The sequence below is a fragment of the Cetorhinus maximus genome, chromosome 9 (assembly GCF_964194155.1).
Source record: "Cetorhinus maximus chromosome 9, sCetMax3.hap1.1, whole genome shotgun sequence".
In the NCBI taxonomy this organism is placed as follows: domain Eukaryota; kingdom Metazoa; phylum Chordata; class Chondrichthyes; order Lamniformes; family Cetorhinidae; genus Cetorhinus; species Cetorhinus maximus.
Window position 1 is genome coordinate 16,750,010 of NC_135887.1, and position 17,920 is coordinate 16,767,929.

The 17,920-nt window shown below is 46.1% G+C and overlaps 1 protein-coding gene across 18 annotated transcripts in view; it reads left to right on the forward strand.

Moving 5' to 3' along the window:
• Positions 1 to 17,920, forward strand: part of msi2b (musashi RNA-binding protein 2b) — a 505,067-nt gene that overhangs the window by 248,081 nt on the left and 239,066 nt on the right. For all 18 annotated transcript variants that reach the window (XM_078548150.1, XM_078548151.1, XM_078548152.1 and 15 more), the window contains one exon: positions 3,167 to 3,215. In XM_078548150.1, the coding sequence (XP_078404276.1) occupies positions 3,167 to 3,215 (49 nt within the window). The remainder of the gene's footprint in view (positions 1 to 3,166; positions 3,216 to 17,920) is intronic.

Below are 17,920 nucleotides of genomic sequence, written 5' to 3' on the forward strand. Positions count from 1 at the left end.
TGACAGCTAGTTTAATGAAATATTTCTTTATCAGTCCTCTTTGATTCTGACTGCAATTCCCGAGATACTGCCTTTCATTCTTCCTCTGTCTATCTGTATCTCTCTCTCTCTCTCACGCACACAACTCTCATTGCTTGCCACTTGTCATTCTGAGTCTGCCCATCTCTGTGTATATCCATTCCTTGATTGATCATGTCTGCCTGACTGTCTGTGTATCTCTCTCCTCCCTCTCTGCCTGATTTCCTCTTGCAAATCCTGTGTGCAGCCAGTGCCTTTGGTATTCGTTGTTGGGTGAATGATTGGCCTTCTGAGAAACAAACTTTTAATCCCCCGCTTCCCCCACCCATCCATCCCACTCGGCCTCACCTTCCCAATCCTTGGATTCAACAAGGTAGAGGCTTTGCTGCCTGATTTTCGGATGGCTGTTTTCATTCCGTTAAAGACTTTCTGTCAAAGCTCGGTCCGGCATAGTCAAGATAGCCGAATCCACTCTGGAAAACAAGAACTGATTGCTGAAGGGGGGGTGGGGTTCAGGGGTCTAGTCTGCATCAACTGTTAGACAGAGCCTTGCAGTGTTATGGAAGAGAGAGTGAGAGTCCGCCATCCTACGACTGTGGATTAGCTTGGCTTTGCCAGGGGGCTGGTGGTGGTGGGGTTGGCGGGGATGGGAGGGGCGTGGGCTCGGTGGGGTGGGGGGCGTGGGCTCGGTGGGGTTGTACTGTAGCTCAACATCTGACCTTTTGGAGAAGATTTCAGGATTTTTCTGGAGTCGGGGTTTTGGACACCAAGCTTGCATTTCTCATAAGCCTGTTAAATAACCCTGTGGGGTGGGAGGTTGGGGGCTGGGGCGGGTGCAAGGGGACCTATCCCCCTGTTTGATAATGTCAGAATGGCTCAGTAAGAGAGAAGTCGGCTAGAGAATGGCCCTCTCAATCCGGCCTGGTCTTTTGACAGCACAGCTACCTCAGACAAGCTTCAGAAGATGCAGGAAGACATTTGGATGCGATTGTGATGCAGACAGACACAGACACGGTTGGGCTGCAGGTGTGCGCCTGGGATTAAGCACTTGGCAATCCATTATTGCCACGGTCAGTCAGCAGTGAGATACAGCATTTTGAGATAAAATAGGATCCAGCTTGCAAACCATTGAAGTGAATAGAAATTGAGTTGTTATTTCACAGTGAGGCTCACAGAAAGAATTGGTTTTTTTTTTGTATTAAAAAGTATCCTGTGTTAGTTTAAATAACCAAACAGTAGGTGGAATTTGTCATGTGATATGTGTGTCCTTCCCCAAGCTCCCGTGACCAAGTGTGCTGACTTGAGCTGTGGCCCAGTGACATGGGCACCCACTACCCTCACGCCCAAAGTGACCATTCCTCGAGTGTGGGTCTGCCATTTGCCAATTTTAAATGCAGCTCCCGCTTTCCAGCGGGGAACAATGTAATAATGATCAATCAGAATGATCGACCTCCCCCACTCTCAGTCCCGGAGGTGCTGAGGTCAGATGTAGCTTCTCCATTGACCCCGCCCCTCCCCCTCTCCGCCCTCCCCACCGGCCCACCAACCAACCCCCAAGCTGAGATCCAGTAACTCAACCCGTGTCGGGGATGAAGCTGGGCAGCCTCCTGTTCATACCCATTTGCACACTTGATGTTGTACCTAGCAACTGAACCATCAGGGCAAATCCCATTCAATTTTCATTGGTTCAATTTGGGAGGCCACAAGACAATAGCTGACCAATTGTAGGTTGAGTTGAAGCAGTGTGATAACTCCCAGCTAGCACTGGGCGTGCTCCCAGCTGTGCTGAAAATTCCCAGCAGTCTTTTCACCAGGATCATCATTCCCATCAATAATAACGACCAGTTTGAGTTCCATTCCATTCCAGGCAAATTGGTTTACCCCATTTGAGTCGACACACATACAGCAAAAAACTAGAGGCCATCAATATAAGATCAGCAATCCAATAGGGAATTCAGAAGAAACCCTTTTTACCCAGAGACTGGTGAGAATGTGGAACTCACTAATGTGGAACTGAGGCGAATAGGGTAGATGCATTTAAGGGGAAGCTGGATAAGTAGATAATTGAGAAGGGAAATAAAACTATGCTGATGGAGTTATATGAGAAGGGTGGAAGGAGGCTTTGTGTGGAGTATAAACGCCGGCAGAGGCTGATTTCTAAACTGTAAATGCAATGTAATCCTGCATAATCAGACACAGGTATTACTTTGCCAATGAAGGGACAATTAAAGACACTTAATACCAATTACTCTTACAGAGCTTTCATTCCTTCCCTTCCTCCTCCATCATGGCTTGATTTTCTATCCAGTGTTTTGCCAGTGGCATTGTCTGGCTAGTCTGTGCAAGTTAGAAAAGAAGGCTTGAGCTGTGCATAACACAGACAGATGAGCATTCTCTCCAGTCGCTCAGGAAATAGCTGTACCCCTGGCTGATTCAGAGTAGCGGAGAGTAGTAGAGAGCATTGCACATGTATCAAAACATTTTTTATGGCACTGAGTTACACCCACTGACGTTACAGGACAAGCAGGAGCTAGTGGAAATATAGCTTACCCATACGCCTAAGGGAGAACGAAATTGTTTTACAACACATTGAGCGATTTGCACAACTGTTTCACTCACTGAGAGGCATTGGGTAAAACCTACCTCTTGGCATGAAGTTGGCCATCTGGCAAGGCAGCAGGAGATGTATGGGTAAGAAAGATAAATCATAATAGAGATGCCAAGCAGAGGGTGCCCTGTGAGTGCAGTGCTCAATCCCATCCTCTTATTTAGGGTCTCCAATGTCAATGTCCTTGTCAAAAGTCCATCGTTGAGGGTTGTGCAACTCGTTTGGCTACCAAACTTGAGAACACTAAGAAAAAATGTTTTTTTTGTTGTTGCTGAGTTGGGCTGGTTGCCATCGGTGCTGTGGGATATGGAAGGTTCATTCCATCCTTTGGCAGTTCATGAAACAGAATGGGTGAGAAACAGCAGACAATTCTGGAGACATAAATACAAGATGGTTGCATGATTCTATGATTCAAACCGGTTTACATGGCTGCCAATGAGCTGGACTCTTTATTGCTTTGAGTGCTGTGCCACTGGGCCCTGTGATTATTGAATATTAATGTCTGTGTATCTAACCTGAACTGTTTTTTTTGTCTTGCAGGTAGAAGATGCCATGTTAATGTTTGATAAGACAACTAACAGGCATAGAGGTAAGTGAGAGTTTCCAGCACTAAACTCATTCTGATCTCAGAGCCACCTTTGCATTATAGAAGGGTCAGTGGACTATATACTCCAGTCGTACTCGGTTTGAATGTTTAATGTTGAGGATCATGGGCATTATGGTCCCCTTTGCTTGACATCTGCATTCCACACACTCTCTAGGCCTGAAACTCAACACGTGGCACAGACTTCGGCTGTAGAGGTTTTAGGGCATTTGGATGGATAGGTCAACAGGGCTAAAGAGGTGGGTGGACAGCCGTGTCTTGAGTTAGCTTCAGTAGATTGGTTCCCGACTAGGTAGTTGCAGAATGAAGCAAGGTCAAATCCAGAGTTCATCTTGTATAAAGATAATCTGGACTTCTGAGTGAAAATTAAACCTGATGTTAGCGGAAAATATTATTCAAAATATTCTGACACATTAAAACCATTGTAAGTTCCTCTGTTCCTATAAGAATGGCACGGTTTGTTTTCAGACTGCTGAAGAACTTTGCGTTTTTGAAGCTGGTACCTGTCTCTGGGCCCAGGATCTGCTGCATGAGCCTCAGGTGTCTGCATTGTGCATCATCCAGGGACTTGTTGACGAAGGATTTTGGTTGTGCTGTCTTATTTAATTATATATACCATGCTTGGAGAACTCTGTGCAGTACACACCATTGGGACTGTTGGGTTGAGATTTTGGCATTTATTTTTATGCCTGCCCTCCCACTCTGTCCCAGCGATTGTTTATTGTAGCAATGGGTCTTCCAATGGGAATTCACCTACCTGAAGTCCAATAGAGGAATAACAGATGGGTCTGGCTGCACAGGAGGTGCCCACGAGCTGGCACCTGTACATCTGTAGACAGATGTGATTTGCACCTATCTTTTTGGAAGAGGAGCTTTCTATTCCCAAGGCTAGTTCCACCACTCTGACTTGTGAATACTGACTAAAAGTAATGGGGATGCTTCGGAGGAAGGGCACCATTGTTGGCTGTCCTGCTTCCATTGGCATTGTGTGCCTGAGGGCGTGGCAAGATGATCAGTGGCCAAGGCATCCTGACATGCCGCATCTGCCAAGATGCCACATCCATGGCACAGCTGGCTGGCAGCGGACCTGGGGGAAAAACTGTCTTGATGGAGGGGGCCTGGGTCAGCAGTGGGCCAGATGTAGAACTGTGCCGTCCACTGCGGCTACCATGCAGCACACAGGGCCGGCACATCTGGTGACCGTACCGGTGAGATGGTGGCCTGGCATTTGGCTGCACCTCCCTGCAGGCAGGCTGACCAGTGGTACAGGGCATGACCATGTGCCCACAACCGCCACATGCAGCACCGCTTCCACTTCAGTGACCATTAGAGGGCATCAGGGATGGGCAGCTCCATCACCTCCTTGCCAACTCGTGTCTGCACCATTGCCCTCTCTCTGCCTTGCCAAAAGGACCCAAACTTTTCCTTGAGTAGTGAGGATTTTTGTCTCACTATTCTGACACTTCCCTTTAATTGTCCTTAAGTTTCGTGCATGTGCAATTTTCAGCTCCCACCACTAGTGTACCCACTTGGTAGCACTGTTGCCTCTCGAGTCAGAAGGCCCCACTCCAAAAAAAATCAGGGCACGTAGTCTCAGGATGAGGGGGTTAGGTCATTTAAGACTGAAATGAGGAGGAATTTCTTCACTCAGAGGGTGGTGAATCTTTGGACTTCTCTATCCCAAAGGTGCTGTGGATGCTCAATCATTGAAAAACCCAGATGCATTTAAGGTGAAGTAGGTAAGCAGTTGAGGGAGAAAGGAATAGAAGGACATGCTGACGTTCAGGTGAGGAAGGGCGAGAGGAGGCTTGTGAGGAGCATAAACATCTGCATGGAACTGATGGGCTGAAAGACCTGTCCCTGTGTGGCTGTGACTCTCAAACCCCTCGTCTGAGGGCTTCTTAGGCAGAGCAAAAGACCCCATGGACCACCGACCGGCCTTACCCTACCCACTTTCACTTGCCACCGCTAAAAACCGATAAATACTTTCCTGCTTTTTTGCAGCTGAATGTAATAAATTTACGTGCTTTAATTTTTTTTATTGATTTATGCCAGAAACAAAAGTCTAAACATTTTCATATTATTAACATTGATAGTACAAGAGAACATGTTCATCTGAAACTCTCCCTCAAAAGGCAGTGGAAACAGAGTCTTTGAATATTTTTAAGGTAGAGGTACATCGATTCTAGATAAACAAGGGGGTGAAAGTTTATCGGGTGCAGGCGGGAGGTTACAGTCAGATCAGCCATGATCTTACTGAATTGCATTGCAGGCTCGAGGGGCCGAATGGCCTACTCCTCCCAATTGTATGTTCGTATGAAGCTTTGCAGTGTGTTTATTTCAAATTTATTCTTTCATGCGATGTGGGCGTCACTGGCAAGGTCAGCATTTGTTACCTATCCTTAGTTGCCCTTGAACTGAGCGGCTTGCTAGGCCATTTCATAAGGCAGTTAAGAGTGAACCACATCGCTGTGGGTCTGGAGTCACATGTAGGCCAGACCAGGCAAGGACAGCAGATTTTCTTCCCTAAAGGACATTAGTGAACCAGATGGGTTTTTACGACAATCGATGATCGATGTTTTATAAAGTAATCACAATAATCTTCTTCTGAGTGGCTAATTCTTAACTCACATCTACACTAATCAGACAACATTGACAGTAACATAAACCTTGCTTATAAAACTACATTGTTTCTGCTCCTGTTCACGATGACTTGCGTCACTCGTGCAGGAGCCTGTCTAGTTGTGTGATGCCATGTGAGTGGCAGAGATGAGGATTTTGGCCTGTTCTCCAGTATGGGCTTAACCATGCCTTTGCGCACCTGTGACTTTATTTTGGAGCAGCCTGTGGACCTCCTGGAGGACCCTCACAGACCACCAGTGGTCTGCAGACCACACCTTGAGAACCGCTGCTGTGTTGCATCATTCAATAATATAACTGGTCAAGCTCACCACAGAGCATTGATCTGCAGGGCAGTGTAGGCATACCGCACATGCTCGGATGAGGCAGCCAGGCTGCACTGTACAGTGACCATGGGCTCAGAATACAACTCGATGCCTTTGTGAGGATAGAATGGATTGGAAGATATGGTGAGTAGGCACATTCAGAAATGGATGGCTGTGATGAGTGGGTCCATGGCTCCTGTTTGCTTGTGTAAGGTTTACCTTTGAACTAGAATTGAAGTGAGTTTAAGTCTTTCAAGCAGGAGCAGTTGTTCCCCTGGATGGTGCCTTTAGCAGTCAGAAGTGTGGGTGGGCCGGGTCAGGACATGACTGGCCCAAGAACTTGACTCTTTGAGACCCTTTGGGTGAGGTCAGGAAGTCTCATTTATTTAGGGCAAGGTCTTGAGAATGTACAAGACCGACACATATCATGTCATAGTTGAGTGAGGGGTATGAATGGATATGGGAGCGAAGGAGGGAAAATGGAGTTGAGGTGGAGCTCAGTCATGATCAAATTGAATGGCAGAACAGGCCTGAGGGACCGAATGGCATCTTCCTCTTCCTAATGTCACTACTTAGGCCATGGTAATTCGGATTCATGACGTGGGGCCAAGTGGTGGTGTTGATAATGAGAAGACTTTCACTAGACCACTTTGGCAGTGATGGAAGCTGCTCCTGTTACTGCTGCCTTGTTGTTCTGATGGTGATTAGGTCCTCCACAGTAGAGTTTTGGTGGCCTCTCTAATGGTGGGTCAGTGATTTAGCACTCAGGATCACTGGCTAAGCCTAGCTCACCTGAACCTGTGAGGCATGAGTGCTCTCCCCCCCTCTCCCCTCTCCTCAACCCCATTCCTGGAGACCCTCAGGGCCTCCACAAGGACTGATGAGTATTCCCTACATTGCTTTGATTGTAGTTAAAGATTTTGGGTGCAGAATTCCCATTTTGAGGATAATATTTTTCCCTTTTTGAAGGTGTTTTCCTCTCCCGTCCCTTCTTCACCTCTCCGTGCCACTGATGGAGGTGGTTGACCAATTTGCTGGCACTTGCCAAAACTACTAAAAGGATAGTGACCTAGGGATGGACCCTCTCCTTTCTCCCTACTTCCAACATGTGTCCCTCCCTCTTCATAGCCTCTCTGCAGCAACTTGGGTGAAATCTGGGAATCAAAATAAAAATAAAAAGCAGTTTGAGGCATCGAGACCTGGGACGAGAGAGGAAGGCGAGAAAGGCCGAATTCCACAGAGGGCTTTACCTCACTTAACCCATGCTTTAATACAATAAAGGCCAAGGAACTTGGAATCCATTTAAACACTCAGCCTCACTCAGGCCTCGAGGGTAGCTTCCAGTTTGCAAGCAGTCAGTGCAACCAGCCAACTATCCCCCCTGGAAATCTGTGGTTCTGTATCTCTGCCTTTGCCACGCCCAATGCGGGTGAAGGGGCACCGTGGAAATATGTCCATGGAGCACTGACAGGCCCAATTCCCCCCTCGCTGAACCCCTTCAACGTCCCAAATGCTCATAGTCTGGTTGGCTCTCTGGGGGGGGTGGGATTTTTCCCTCTTCGGGCGGACTCGGTGGGGGTAGTGGGCGGCGGGAGCGGTCGGGAAGCTGACTGCCGACTGCGATCGGGGGCCGGACCTCAATTTCACGCTGACAGGCCGCTTGAGGCCTTCCCAGCGTGAGTCGCGCGGGGCAGCTCTGCCCGTGTTGGGGGGGGTGGGGCTGTAGGAGGGCGAGTGGGAACTTGGCGCATGTGCGCGCTGGTGCGGGTTTGACAATCTCCCTGAGGAACAGAGCTGCCTCAGGGAGATGAATAGCTTTCAAAATGAAAAATAAAGGTTGAAAAATGTTATAAAACATGTCCCCTCATGTGACTCTGTCACACCAGCAGGGACATGTTATTAATTAAATTTTTATTTTATTTTTATTTGCTGTTGGAAGCCTCATCCCGCCCGTGGATGAGGTTTCCTAAAAATGCAAAGGCTGCTTGACCTTTTCACCTGCCCGCCAACCATAAGGTTGGATGAGCAGGGAAAAATTTATTTAAATTACATTTTTAATGGCCTTAATAGGCCTTTTAATTGTCGGCGGGCGCACTGCCAACTCTGGCGCCTGCCTGCTGACCAAAATATTCGCCTGACGTCATCGCACATCATTTTATGCTTGGCCGGGTTGGGCACCTGCTCGCCCGATGAGCTAAAAATTCTCTCCCTGGAGTTGCTTCTTCAGTTGGTTTACCCAAGGACAGAAAAAATTTCACCCAGCCTGTTTGAGTCATGAGCAGACGGAGTGAGGCGAAACCCTTGAACACCTTGCCCATAACTCATGACCTCCTGTCTCATGACCTATAACTCTTGGTAACAATTCAAAATCTGTGACCATCTGACACCCCAGCTGGGAGCTAAGCTCTTTACTGTGTGAGCGCACTATGAGCTGTGGCTGGACTGTGTATAATCCCCAGGGTAAAATGCCCATGGTGGCAGGCCTGTTATTGGCTGTGGGAACAAATCGAGGTATTAAAAGTTTCACACAAGACCTATATTAGCAGAACATTAAGTGGATATTTTTCCTCCCTGGAGGATGTTAGTCCCAACAGATTGAATAATCCCAGTTACAACATTGTCAGATGACAATAGTGGCAGCTCTGAAACCTCCCCCAATTCTCCTCCGCACCCTCAAATGGCTTGACTAGAGTCAGCCGCTCCTTCTTACAGTCAGAGGACAGTAGGAAGTCTCTCACACGAGCTCTCGGTGCAGAAAACCATGCTTATGGGCCGAGATATAAGCAAGATACTGCGGATGCTGGAAATGTGAAATAAAAACAGAAAATTCTGGAAAAGCTCAGCAGGTCTGGCAGCATCTGTGGAGAGAGAGAAAGAGAGTTAACGTTTCGAGTCCGTATGACTCTTCTTCAGAGCTCTGAAGACGAGTCATACGGACTCGAAACATTCACTCTCTTTCTCTCTCTCCACAGATACTGCCAGACCGGCTGAGCTTATCCAACATTTTCTGTTTTTATTTCATGCTTAAAGGCCAATGCTTCATATTGACACCGGGATTCAATGCCATTCATACTTTGTGAGTAGAGTTTGGAATACACTCTGCTGTTTTATCTTTGGTTGCTGTTTAATGAAACAAAATCATCGTTTCATCCTCACAGGGGTTGAGCTACTTAAAATGTAGGATTCAAGTGGCAGTAATTTGGTGTTAATACATGTTTAGTCAGAAGAGCTAACTGAAGTGGTGCAACTGGGAATAACATGGGCTGGTCTGGGCACTTAAAAATACCTGCAAAGCTTGGTAATGGTGCCAGGCGGAGGTTTACGTGGGCACTGCATAATACATTTCTCTTAAGTCTACATCAATTAGGTTAAAACAGAATAAACTATTGCCCTGGTTTAAAAAAAATATCAGAACCCCACTTCCTAATGCTGAAAAATCAGAAACAGAGGTTGCATTGTAGGACTGTAGGTTGCTTACTTTGCTATGTTGCTTCAAATACAAATAGCCTGGTAATCGGAGGAGACAAAATGACACAAGTTAAAAATCAGTCCTGGATAATGGAGAAAGTCTGGCATTTATATCACGCCTTTCACAACCTCAGGATAAATCCAAGTGCTTTGGAGCCAGAGAAGTACTTATTTTTAAAAAGCTGAGTCACTGTTGTAATGTAGAAAATGCTGCGGCCAATTTGCCCACAGCAAGCTCCCACACAACGTGATAATGACCAGAAAATCTGTTTTCAGTGATGTTGATTTGAGAGATAAATATTGGCCAGGGCAGCAGGGAGCGCCCCCACCGCCCCCACCCTTCAGCCTTTCTTTTATATCCACCTGGGAGGACAGACAGATGTAGCATCTCATCAGGAAGATGGCTCAAAGATGGGGAAGATTTTAAGCGTTAATGCAGGTTGATCATCAGCATATTTGCCTACTCTGGAGTTTCAGCTCAGATTAATAACAGGTTTAACCAGTGAGTTTTTACTGCAGTTGAACCCAAGGGGTGACTTAGTGAGGCTCATGACTTCCTTGACAGGTGAGAGTGCAACTGCTGAGTCAAGAAGGCTGACGCTTTTAAAAGAAAATTGCATTGCCGGGTTTAGCTCCTGCACACGTTGCTATTAGCTTCTTATGGGGGCGTGCTTTAATACACAGGGACACCTTTGTCAGACCCCCAACCCCCAGCCCCCCCCTCCAAAACCCAACAGTTGACAGAGGTTAAGAGTAGAAAATGTTAGAAATACTCAGCAGGTCAGGCAGCATCTGCAGAGAGAGAAACGAGAGTTAATGTCTCAGGCCGGTCAACAACTCCATTTCCAGATCTCCAGTGCCATTGCTTGTCACGAGCCCAGGTATATGCGAACTAAAATGTGACATCTGAATTGTGACAGGAGGTAAGTGTGACACTATGTGCCAGATTTAAAAAAAAAAAATTAATTGGCTGCATTTGCTTCTAAAATGAATGTCCATACAGCCACTAACAGAAACAGCATGTTCCAAACCATTGCTGACATTTCAGATGATTGAAATGCAGATTAGAGATTGTTTTGCATTTAAACAATATCATTTATTTTTAGAATATGTTTGATCGCGCAGAAGTGGAACAGGCTGAAGTAATTTTGCCATCCGTTTTACAAAGGGAAACCTCACTTTAAACACAGGAGGAGCAGGCTATAATCAGCACGCTATGTTATTAAATATAGTCATCTTGCAAGTTTGCCTTCCCAGTGCAAAAGCTTTGTGCATTTGGGAGCACGTATTGGCAGGATGACATGGAATTTAGTGCATCCAGTATGAATTTATGTCTACAATACAGGACCAAACCTAGAATTGGGGTTAGCCCACCACCTGGAGCTCCCAGTGTCGGGAGACTAACAAGGTGTGAACGGGAGTGGGATTCGAAACAACGACCAACTCTCATTCCCACAAAGATTTCCGACACCAGAACGTTTCCGAAAAGGGCCAACTGATTTGAAGGAGCGTTTTAAAGGAGGTAGTTGGGAGAGGCTTGGGGCCTAGGTAACCGAAGGCCAGTTGGGCTGGCTGTTTGGGTCATGCGATCCACTGTGCTTTGTGCTGATGAATCAGGCGTGTAAGTTCAATGCACCTTGCTTCGCACACTCCCACATCACCTTCCCAACCTCGTGCCGTGCTACAAAGGTTCCTCTCTCTGGTGTTGCTGTTTCTCGTGGTGCTGTGGAGTTTGGGAAGATGGATAGTCTGACTTTTAGTTAAACGACACTTAGAGCATTGTGAACAGTTCCGTAGGCTCCATATTACAAAAAGGATATAGAGGCACGGGAGATGATGCAAAAAGTGCTTTATAAGGGCGATACCATAACGAGGGAGAATTTATAAATATCAAGGGGGGCTGAACAGGCTGGGACACTCTTTCTCTAAACAAGAGAAAACTGATGGTGAATAGAGGTGTTTAAGACTACGAAGGGGTTTGATTGGGTAAGCACCCATAGGCTGGTGCTTCACATTGACACCAGGATTCAATGCCATTCATGCTTTGCAAGTAGAGTTTGGAATATATTCTGCCTTTTTATTTTTGATTGTTGTTTGATAAAACAAAATCATTGTTTCATCCTCACAGGGGACAATGTACTTAAAACGTAGGCGTCAAGTGGCAGTAATTTGGTGTTAATACATGTTTAGTCAGAGGAGCTAACTGAAGTGGTACAACTGGGAATAACATGGGGCCGGCCTGGGCACTTAAAAATACCTGCAAAGCTTGGTAATGGTGCCAGGCGGAGGTTTATATGGGCACTGCATGATACATTTCCCTTAAATCTACATCAATTAGGTTAAGACGGAATAAACTATTGCCCTTGTTTAAAAAAATGTCAGAGCGCGCATGGGGCGGAATTGTACAGTCCTGGTGGGGCAGGGCCCGGCCGGACATGCAGCGAGAGGCAGGGCTGGAAAATCCCAGCAGCGGGAGGCGCCGTATAATTCCACCCCCTATTCCTAATGCTCAAAAATCAGAAACGGGTGGCGTCGTAGGATTGTATTCGCTAAATTGCTTCACTTGGGGGGTGAAAGGTTATTGGGGGTAGGTGGGAATGTGGGGTTGAGGTTACAATTGGATCGGCCATGATCATATTGAATGGCGGGGCAAGGCTTGAGGGGCCGAGTGGCCTACTCCTGCTCCTAGCTCGTATGTTTGTGAGGGAGTCCAAACCAGGGGCTATAAATATAATGAATCTGGTTGGGATTTCAGGAGAAACTTCAAAAGTGTGGGTAAGAATGGAACTTGTTACCTGCCGCAGGGAGTAGTTGAGATGATTATCGCAGATGCATTTAAGGGGAAGTTGGATAAACGCATAAGGGAGAAAGGAATAGAAAGTAGAGTGGGACCCCAGGACGGACCAGTAGTGCCAAATGGCCTGCTTCTGTGTTGTACATTCTGTGTAATTCTGTGTGTTTGCAGTTGGCTCTAATGCTGAACATGTGGCAATAGATTGATCCCTGTGAAGCCAGTGACAGAAAACAGGACATTTACAAACCAGGACTGACACTACAGATGATCTAAATGTAGATGAGCAATCGTTTTGCATTTAAATAATAAAAGTTTATTTTTAGGCAGGCCAGCAGCTCGGGAGAAAAGAATTGGCAGAAATCACTTTAATATATCTGGCAAAAACACTCGCTTTCAACACACTGGCAAGATTATAATCGTGGCTTTTTTTGAAATGAAAATGTACTTTATTGCTATTGAATATAAAGTTACAAATTAAATAGAATAGTGGACCCTGAAGACCCAAAAGCTGTCCCTGTCAAATTATGTGTTTGCTGAAATGTTCATCTGCTATTATTCACAGCTTCAGAACATATTCCTTGGTGCTAAATATAGAACTGCTCCCTCTTTGTCAGTTTAAAGAAGACTGTTATTTGGAGTGTAGGTGAGTCCTCCAAATAGAACTGTATATTTCAAGATGTGAGGAATTTTTAAACTCGTGTGACAAGTTTCCTTTTTTTTTTAAAAAAAAGAACACCTTTTCTACCTCCTGAAAGGTGTCCGATCTTTCTTGGGGTGGTGGGGGGGGGTCCTATGTCTTGGGCAGCAAGTAGCCCTTTGATGTCTTACCTATCTGACCAAACTCAACTCCCACCCGCTGCCTCTTCCACGTTCCCTGTCTCTGCACCAAAATGGCCCGCACAGCAAAATGAACAGCCTCTATTTTTGAGTCTAAAATGGCAGAATGCTTTCCTGAGCAGCTGGGTCAGGGGCTGCTTCTAATTGTGGCGCTGTGTGGGTAAGCAGGGTCCGACACCAGGCAGAGAAAAGCAAAGAGCTTGCGTTTATTGAGCTGCTTTCACGGCCTCCAGGAGGTCCCAGGGCACTGTACATCCAGCGCGGTACTCTTTGAAATGTAACTTCTTCTGTTCTTAGCGGCAAGAGAGTCAAGGGTTATGGGGGGGGCAGGCAGGAAAGTGGAGTTAAGACCAGAGTCAGATCAGCCACGATCTTACTGAATGGTGGAACAGGCTCGAGGGGCTGAATGGCCTAGTCCTGCTCCTAATTCTTATGTTCCTATGTCACTGTTGTGATGTGGGGAAACCTAGCTGCCAATTTGCATTAATAGCAATGTGATAATGTCCAGGAAATCTTGCTTTCTCTTTAGTGATGTTGACTAAGGGATAAGTATTGGCCAAGTCACGAGGGAGAACCCACCTGTGCTTCTTCGAATAGTGCCTTGGGATCCTTTATATCCACGTAAGATGCCAGTCAGTGCCTCGCTTTAACATCTCATCTGAAAGACGGCACCTCCGACAGTGCAGCACTTCCTCAGTACTGCACTGGAGTGTCTACCTCGATGACGTGCTCCAGTCTCTGGAGCATGACTGGAGTTCCAACTTTCTGACTCTGAGACAAGAGAGTGCCACTGACCACTAAGGCACTCCCGATACTAGTCACAGTAGAGGCAGTGGACACAGCACACTGTGTACCACTACAATATTTAATGACTCGGAAATCAAAAGTCAAGAGACACAAGGGAACATGGCTTGTGCAGGAGATACTTCCACCATTTTGTTTTTAAAAAATCTTAAAGTAAGAAGCTGAATTTACCCAGGAGGAGACACACTGCAAAGTTAGCAAAAAATGTGCAATATATTTGATCCCTATAATTGCAGAATTGATCACAGAATCTTTACAGAGCAGAAGGAGGCCATTCGGCCCATTGAGTCTGCACTGGCTCTCTGAGAAAGCATTCTACCTAGTCCCACTCCCCTGCCTTATCCCCATAACCCTGCACATTCATTCTTTTCAGGTAGCAATCCAATTCCCTTTTGAATACCTTGATCGAACTTGCCTCCACCACCATTTCAGGAAATTTGTTCCAGGCTCCAATTACCCTCTGGGTGAAATTTTTTTTCCTCACATCACATATGTTTCTTTTGCCAATTATTTAGAATCTATGCCCTCTAGTTCTTGATGTTCTCTTGAGTGGGAACAGTTTCTCACTATTTACCCTGTCCATACCCCTCAGGATCTTGAATACCTCTATCAAGACCCTCCTCAGCCTTCTTTTCTCCAAGGAAAACAGTCCCATTCTCTCCAATCTATCCTCAGAGCTACAGCTCTTCATCCCGGGAATCATTCTTGTGAATCTCCTTTGTACTCTCTCCAATGCCTTCACATCCTTCCTCAAGTATGGTGCCCAGAACTGGATGCAGTATTCCAGATGAGGCCTAACTAATGTCTTATACAATTTCAACTTCACCTCCTTACTCTTGTACTCAGTGCTGTTATTAATAAAGCCCAAGATACTTTCTGCTTTATTAAGTTCTATCTCAACATGCCCTGCCATCTTCAATGACCTATGTACGTATACAGCGAGGTCCCTCTGTTCCTGCACCTCCTTTAGAGTTTCTCCCTTTATTTTATACTGTCTCACCATATTCTTCCTGCCAAAATGAATCACTTCACACTACTCTACATTGAACTTCGTCTGTCACTTGTCTGCCCGTTCCACCAATACATCTATGTCCTTTTGAAGTTCAAGACTATCCTCAACGCAGTTGACAACATTTCCAATCTTTGTATTATCTGCAAATTTTGAAATCGTGCCCTGCACACCACAGTCTAGGTCATTAATATATATCAGGAAGAATAAGGGTCCCAACACTGACCCCTGGACAACTCCACTACAAACCTTCCTCCAATCTGAAAAACAACCAACTCTCCATAAGCATGCACAATAACCCTAACCCGAACCCTGTTACCTCTTGCATGATGTGACTTGTGGAATCAGGCAATGCACTTCCCAAAACGTCACTGCTCTGGGTCACCGCAGAATCCCAGAGCTAATCTAAAACAAAGGAAAACAAAACTTCATTGACGAAAGAAGGGAATTATTCCTCCGACCTTCCCAAGTGGCCAAAAGCGCTGTTTATGCGGCAGTGGGAAACCCAGTTTTTGGCCTGTCAGTCCTGTTAAAGATAATGTACAGTAGCTGTTAGATACTCTAAGCTTATAAGGGAGCACTGCACCTTCAGGAATTGTGGATCTCTTTTGTTCAACTCTGATGCCCCGCCACTTTCGAGGGATGACACTTGCGTTAGACACAGGGTCTGTGCTTTGAGGACTTCAAGTTAACATCAGTGGAAATATTTCCTTCGCGGTTGGCCGGGCAATCTCAGAATGGTTTTTTTTTTAAGCAGTCTGCATATTGAGCTGGAGGGCACACGACTGACTGAGCTCAATTGTTCCACCATCATCAACCGATCCTTCGCTACGTCAGCACTAAAATATAACCAACAGCCCAAGAGAAACTCTACAACACGAGGGTATGCGATCCAGCTCCAAAGAGGGGAGCTGAGCACTTGGCTGTGGTGTATAGTGGTTTTGGAACTGGACGAGTAGCCCAGAGGTCTTGAGTTTGAAACTCACTACAGGAGGTTGCAAACGTCAAGTCAATAAATCGGATGATTTTGTTGCTCAGTCCAAAATTAATATAAAAAACAATGAAAGCTGGTCAGGTTGGTCGACCAATTGGATTTTTATAGCAATGTCCTAAAAGGAAGGGAGCATGTCATCACTCGGAGTACTGTGTACAGTTTTGGTCTCCTTACCTAAGGAAGGATGTACTTGCCTTGGAAGCAGTTCAGAGAAGCTTCACTCAACTGATTCCTGGGATGGTGGTTGTCTTCTGAGGTAAGGTTGAGCAGGCTGGGCCTTATACCCATTGGAGTTTAGAAGAATGAGAGGTGATCTTATTGAAACATATAAGATTCTGAGGGGGCTTGACAGGGTGGGTACTGAGAGGAGGTTACCCCTCATGGAGGAACCTAGAACTAGGGGGCGCACTTTCAAATAATTGGTTTTCCATTTAAAATGGAGATGAGGATTGAAACTCTAAACTCTATTAAGAAACTCTAAACTCTTTTAAGAAACTCTAAACTCTTTTAAAAAGTACCTGGATCTGCACCTTAAGTGCTGTAAGCTGCAGGGCTATGGGCCGGGTGCAGGAAGGTGGGATTAGAAAGGGCACCTGGGTGTCCTTGGGCTGACATGGACAAGATGGGCCGAATGGCCTCCTTCTGTGCTGTAACTTTTCTATGGTTCTATGGAGGATGAATTTCTTCTCTGAGGGTCATTAACCTTTGGAATTCTCTTCCCCAGTGAGTAGTGAAGACTGGGTCATTGAATGTATTGAAGGCTGAGTTAGACAGATTTTTGGTTGATAAAGGAGTCGAGGGTTATGGGAGGCAGGCGGGAAAGTGGAGTTGAGGCCACAATTGGATCAGCCATGATTTTATTGAATGACAGAGCAGGCTCAGTGGGCTGAATGACCTACTCCTGCTACTGTTTCTTGTGATCTGATGTCCTGGTCTGGCAAACACATGTGACTCCAGTCCCTACATTGTGTGGGAGACTTGTGATACCCTCTGAAGGGGCCATCGAGCTGTCGGCTTGTGAGACTATTGGTAAGGAAGAATGAGCAGTGTGTTGGGCCTTGCCAGTGCCTCCTACTATGTGGAGCAGACTACCCAGGAAAGCAGCAAAAGGTAGACACTGCGAGCAAGTTGGAAAAGGACTAGACCTTGGACAGAGAAATGCTGTTGAGGAACATGAGACAGGAGAGTGGTGAGTGGGAACTTTCAGGCTTTGGGACTGATTGGATGAATCAAAATGATCTCCTCTGGACTTGTACTTTCCTAAGATTGGGAATAATGTACTAATAAAACTCAGCCTTCAACATAACTTTGGCTGAAGCCTGATATGATCATTACTGTAGCACTTTAGCCCCATCCAACACCTTAATTCTGTATCTGTTTGTCTCTATTTTGTAACCTCTGTAGTTCTGTCTGTCTAATCCCATAATCCAGCTGTTTTGAGAGAGAATGAGAGAGACATGAATTGGCAACAGACTCATCCTTCTGTTGCTGCCCCTCCCAGCTAAGTAGTTGCAATTGGGAACTTGGAATGGGTTTAATTGTAAAGGTCTGACCTGCAGTACCCTGAACTGGAGCTGTACTGGGACTCTGGACATGGCATTGGAGCTGTACTGAGGCACTGAACTGGAGCTGTACTGGGACTCTGGACATGGCACTGGAGCTGTACTGAGGCACTGAACTGGAGCTATATTGGGGCACTAGATAACCTGAACTGGAGGTATAATGGGGTACTGTAATGGGGCATTGGGCACTGAACTGGAGCTACCCTGGGACATTGGGTGCTGAACTGGAGCTGTACTGGGACACTGAACACCCTCAACTGGAGCTGTACTTGGACTC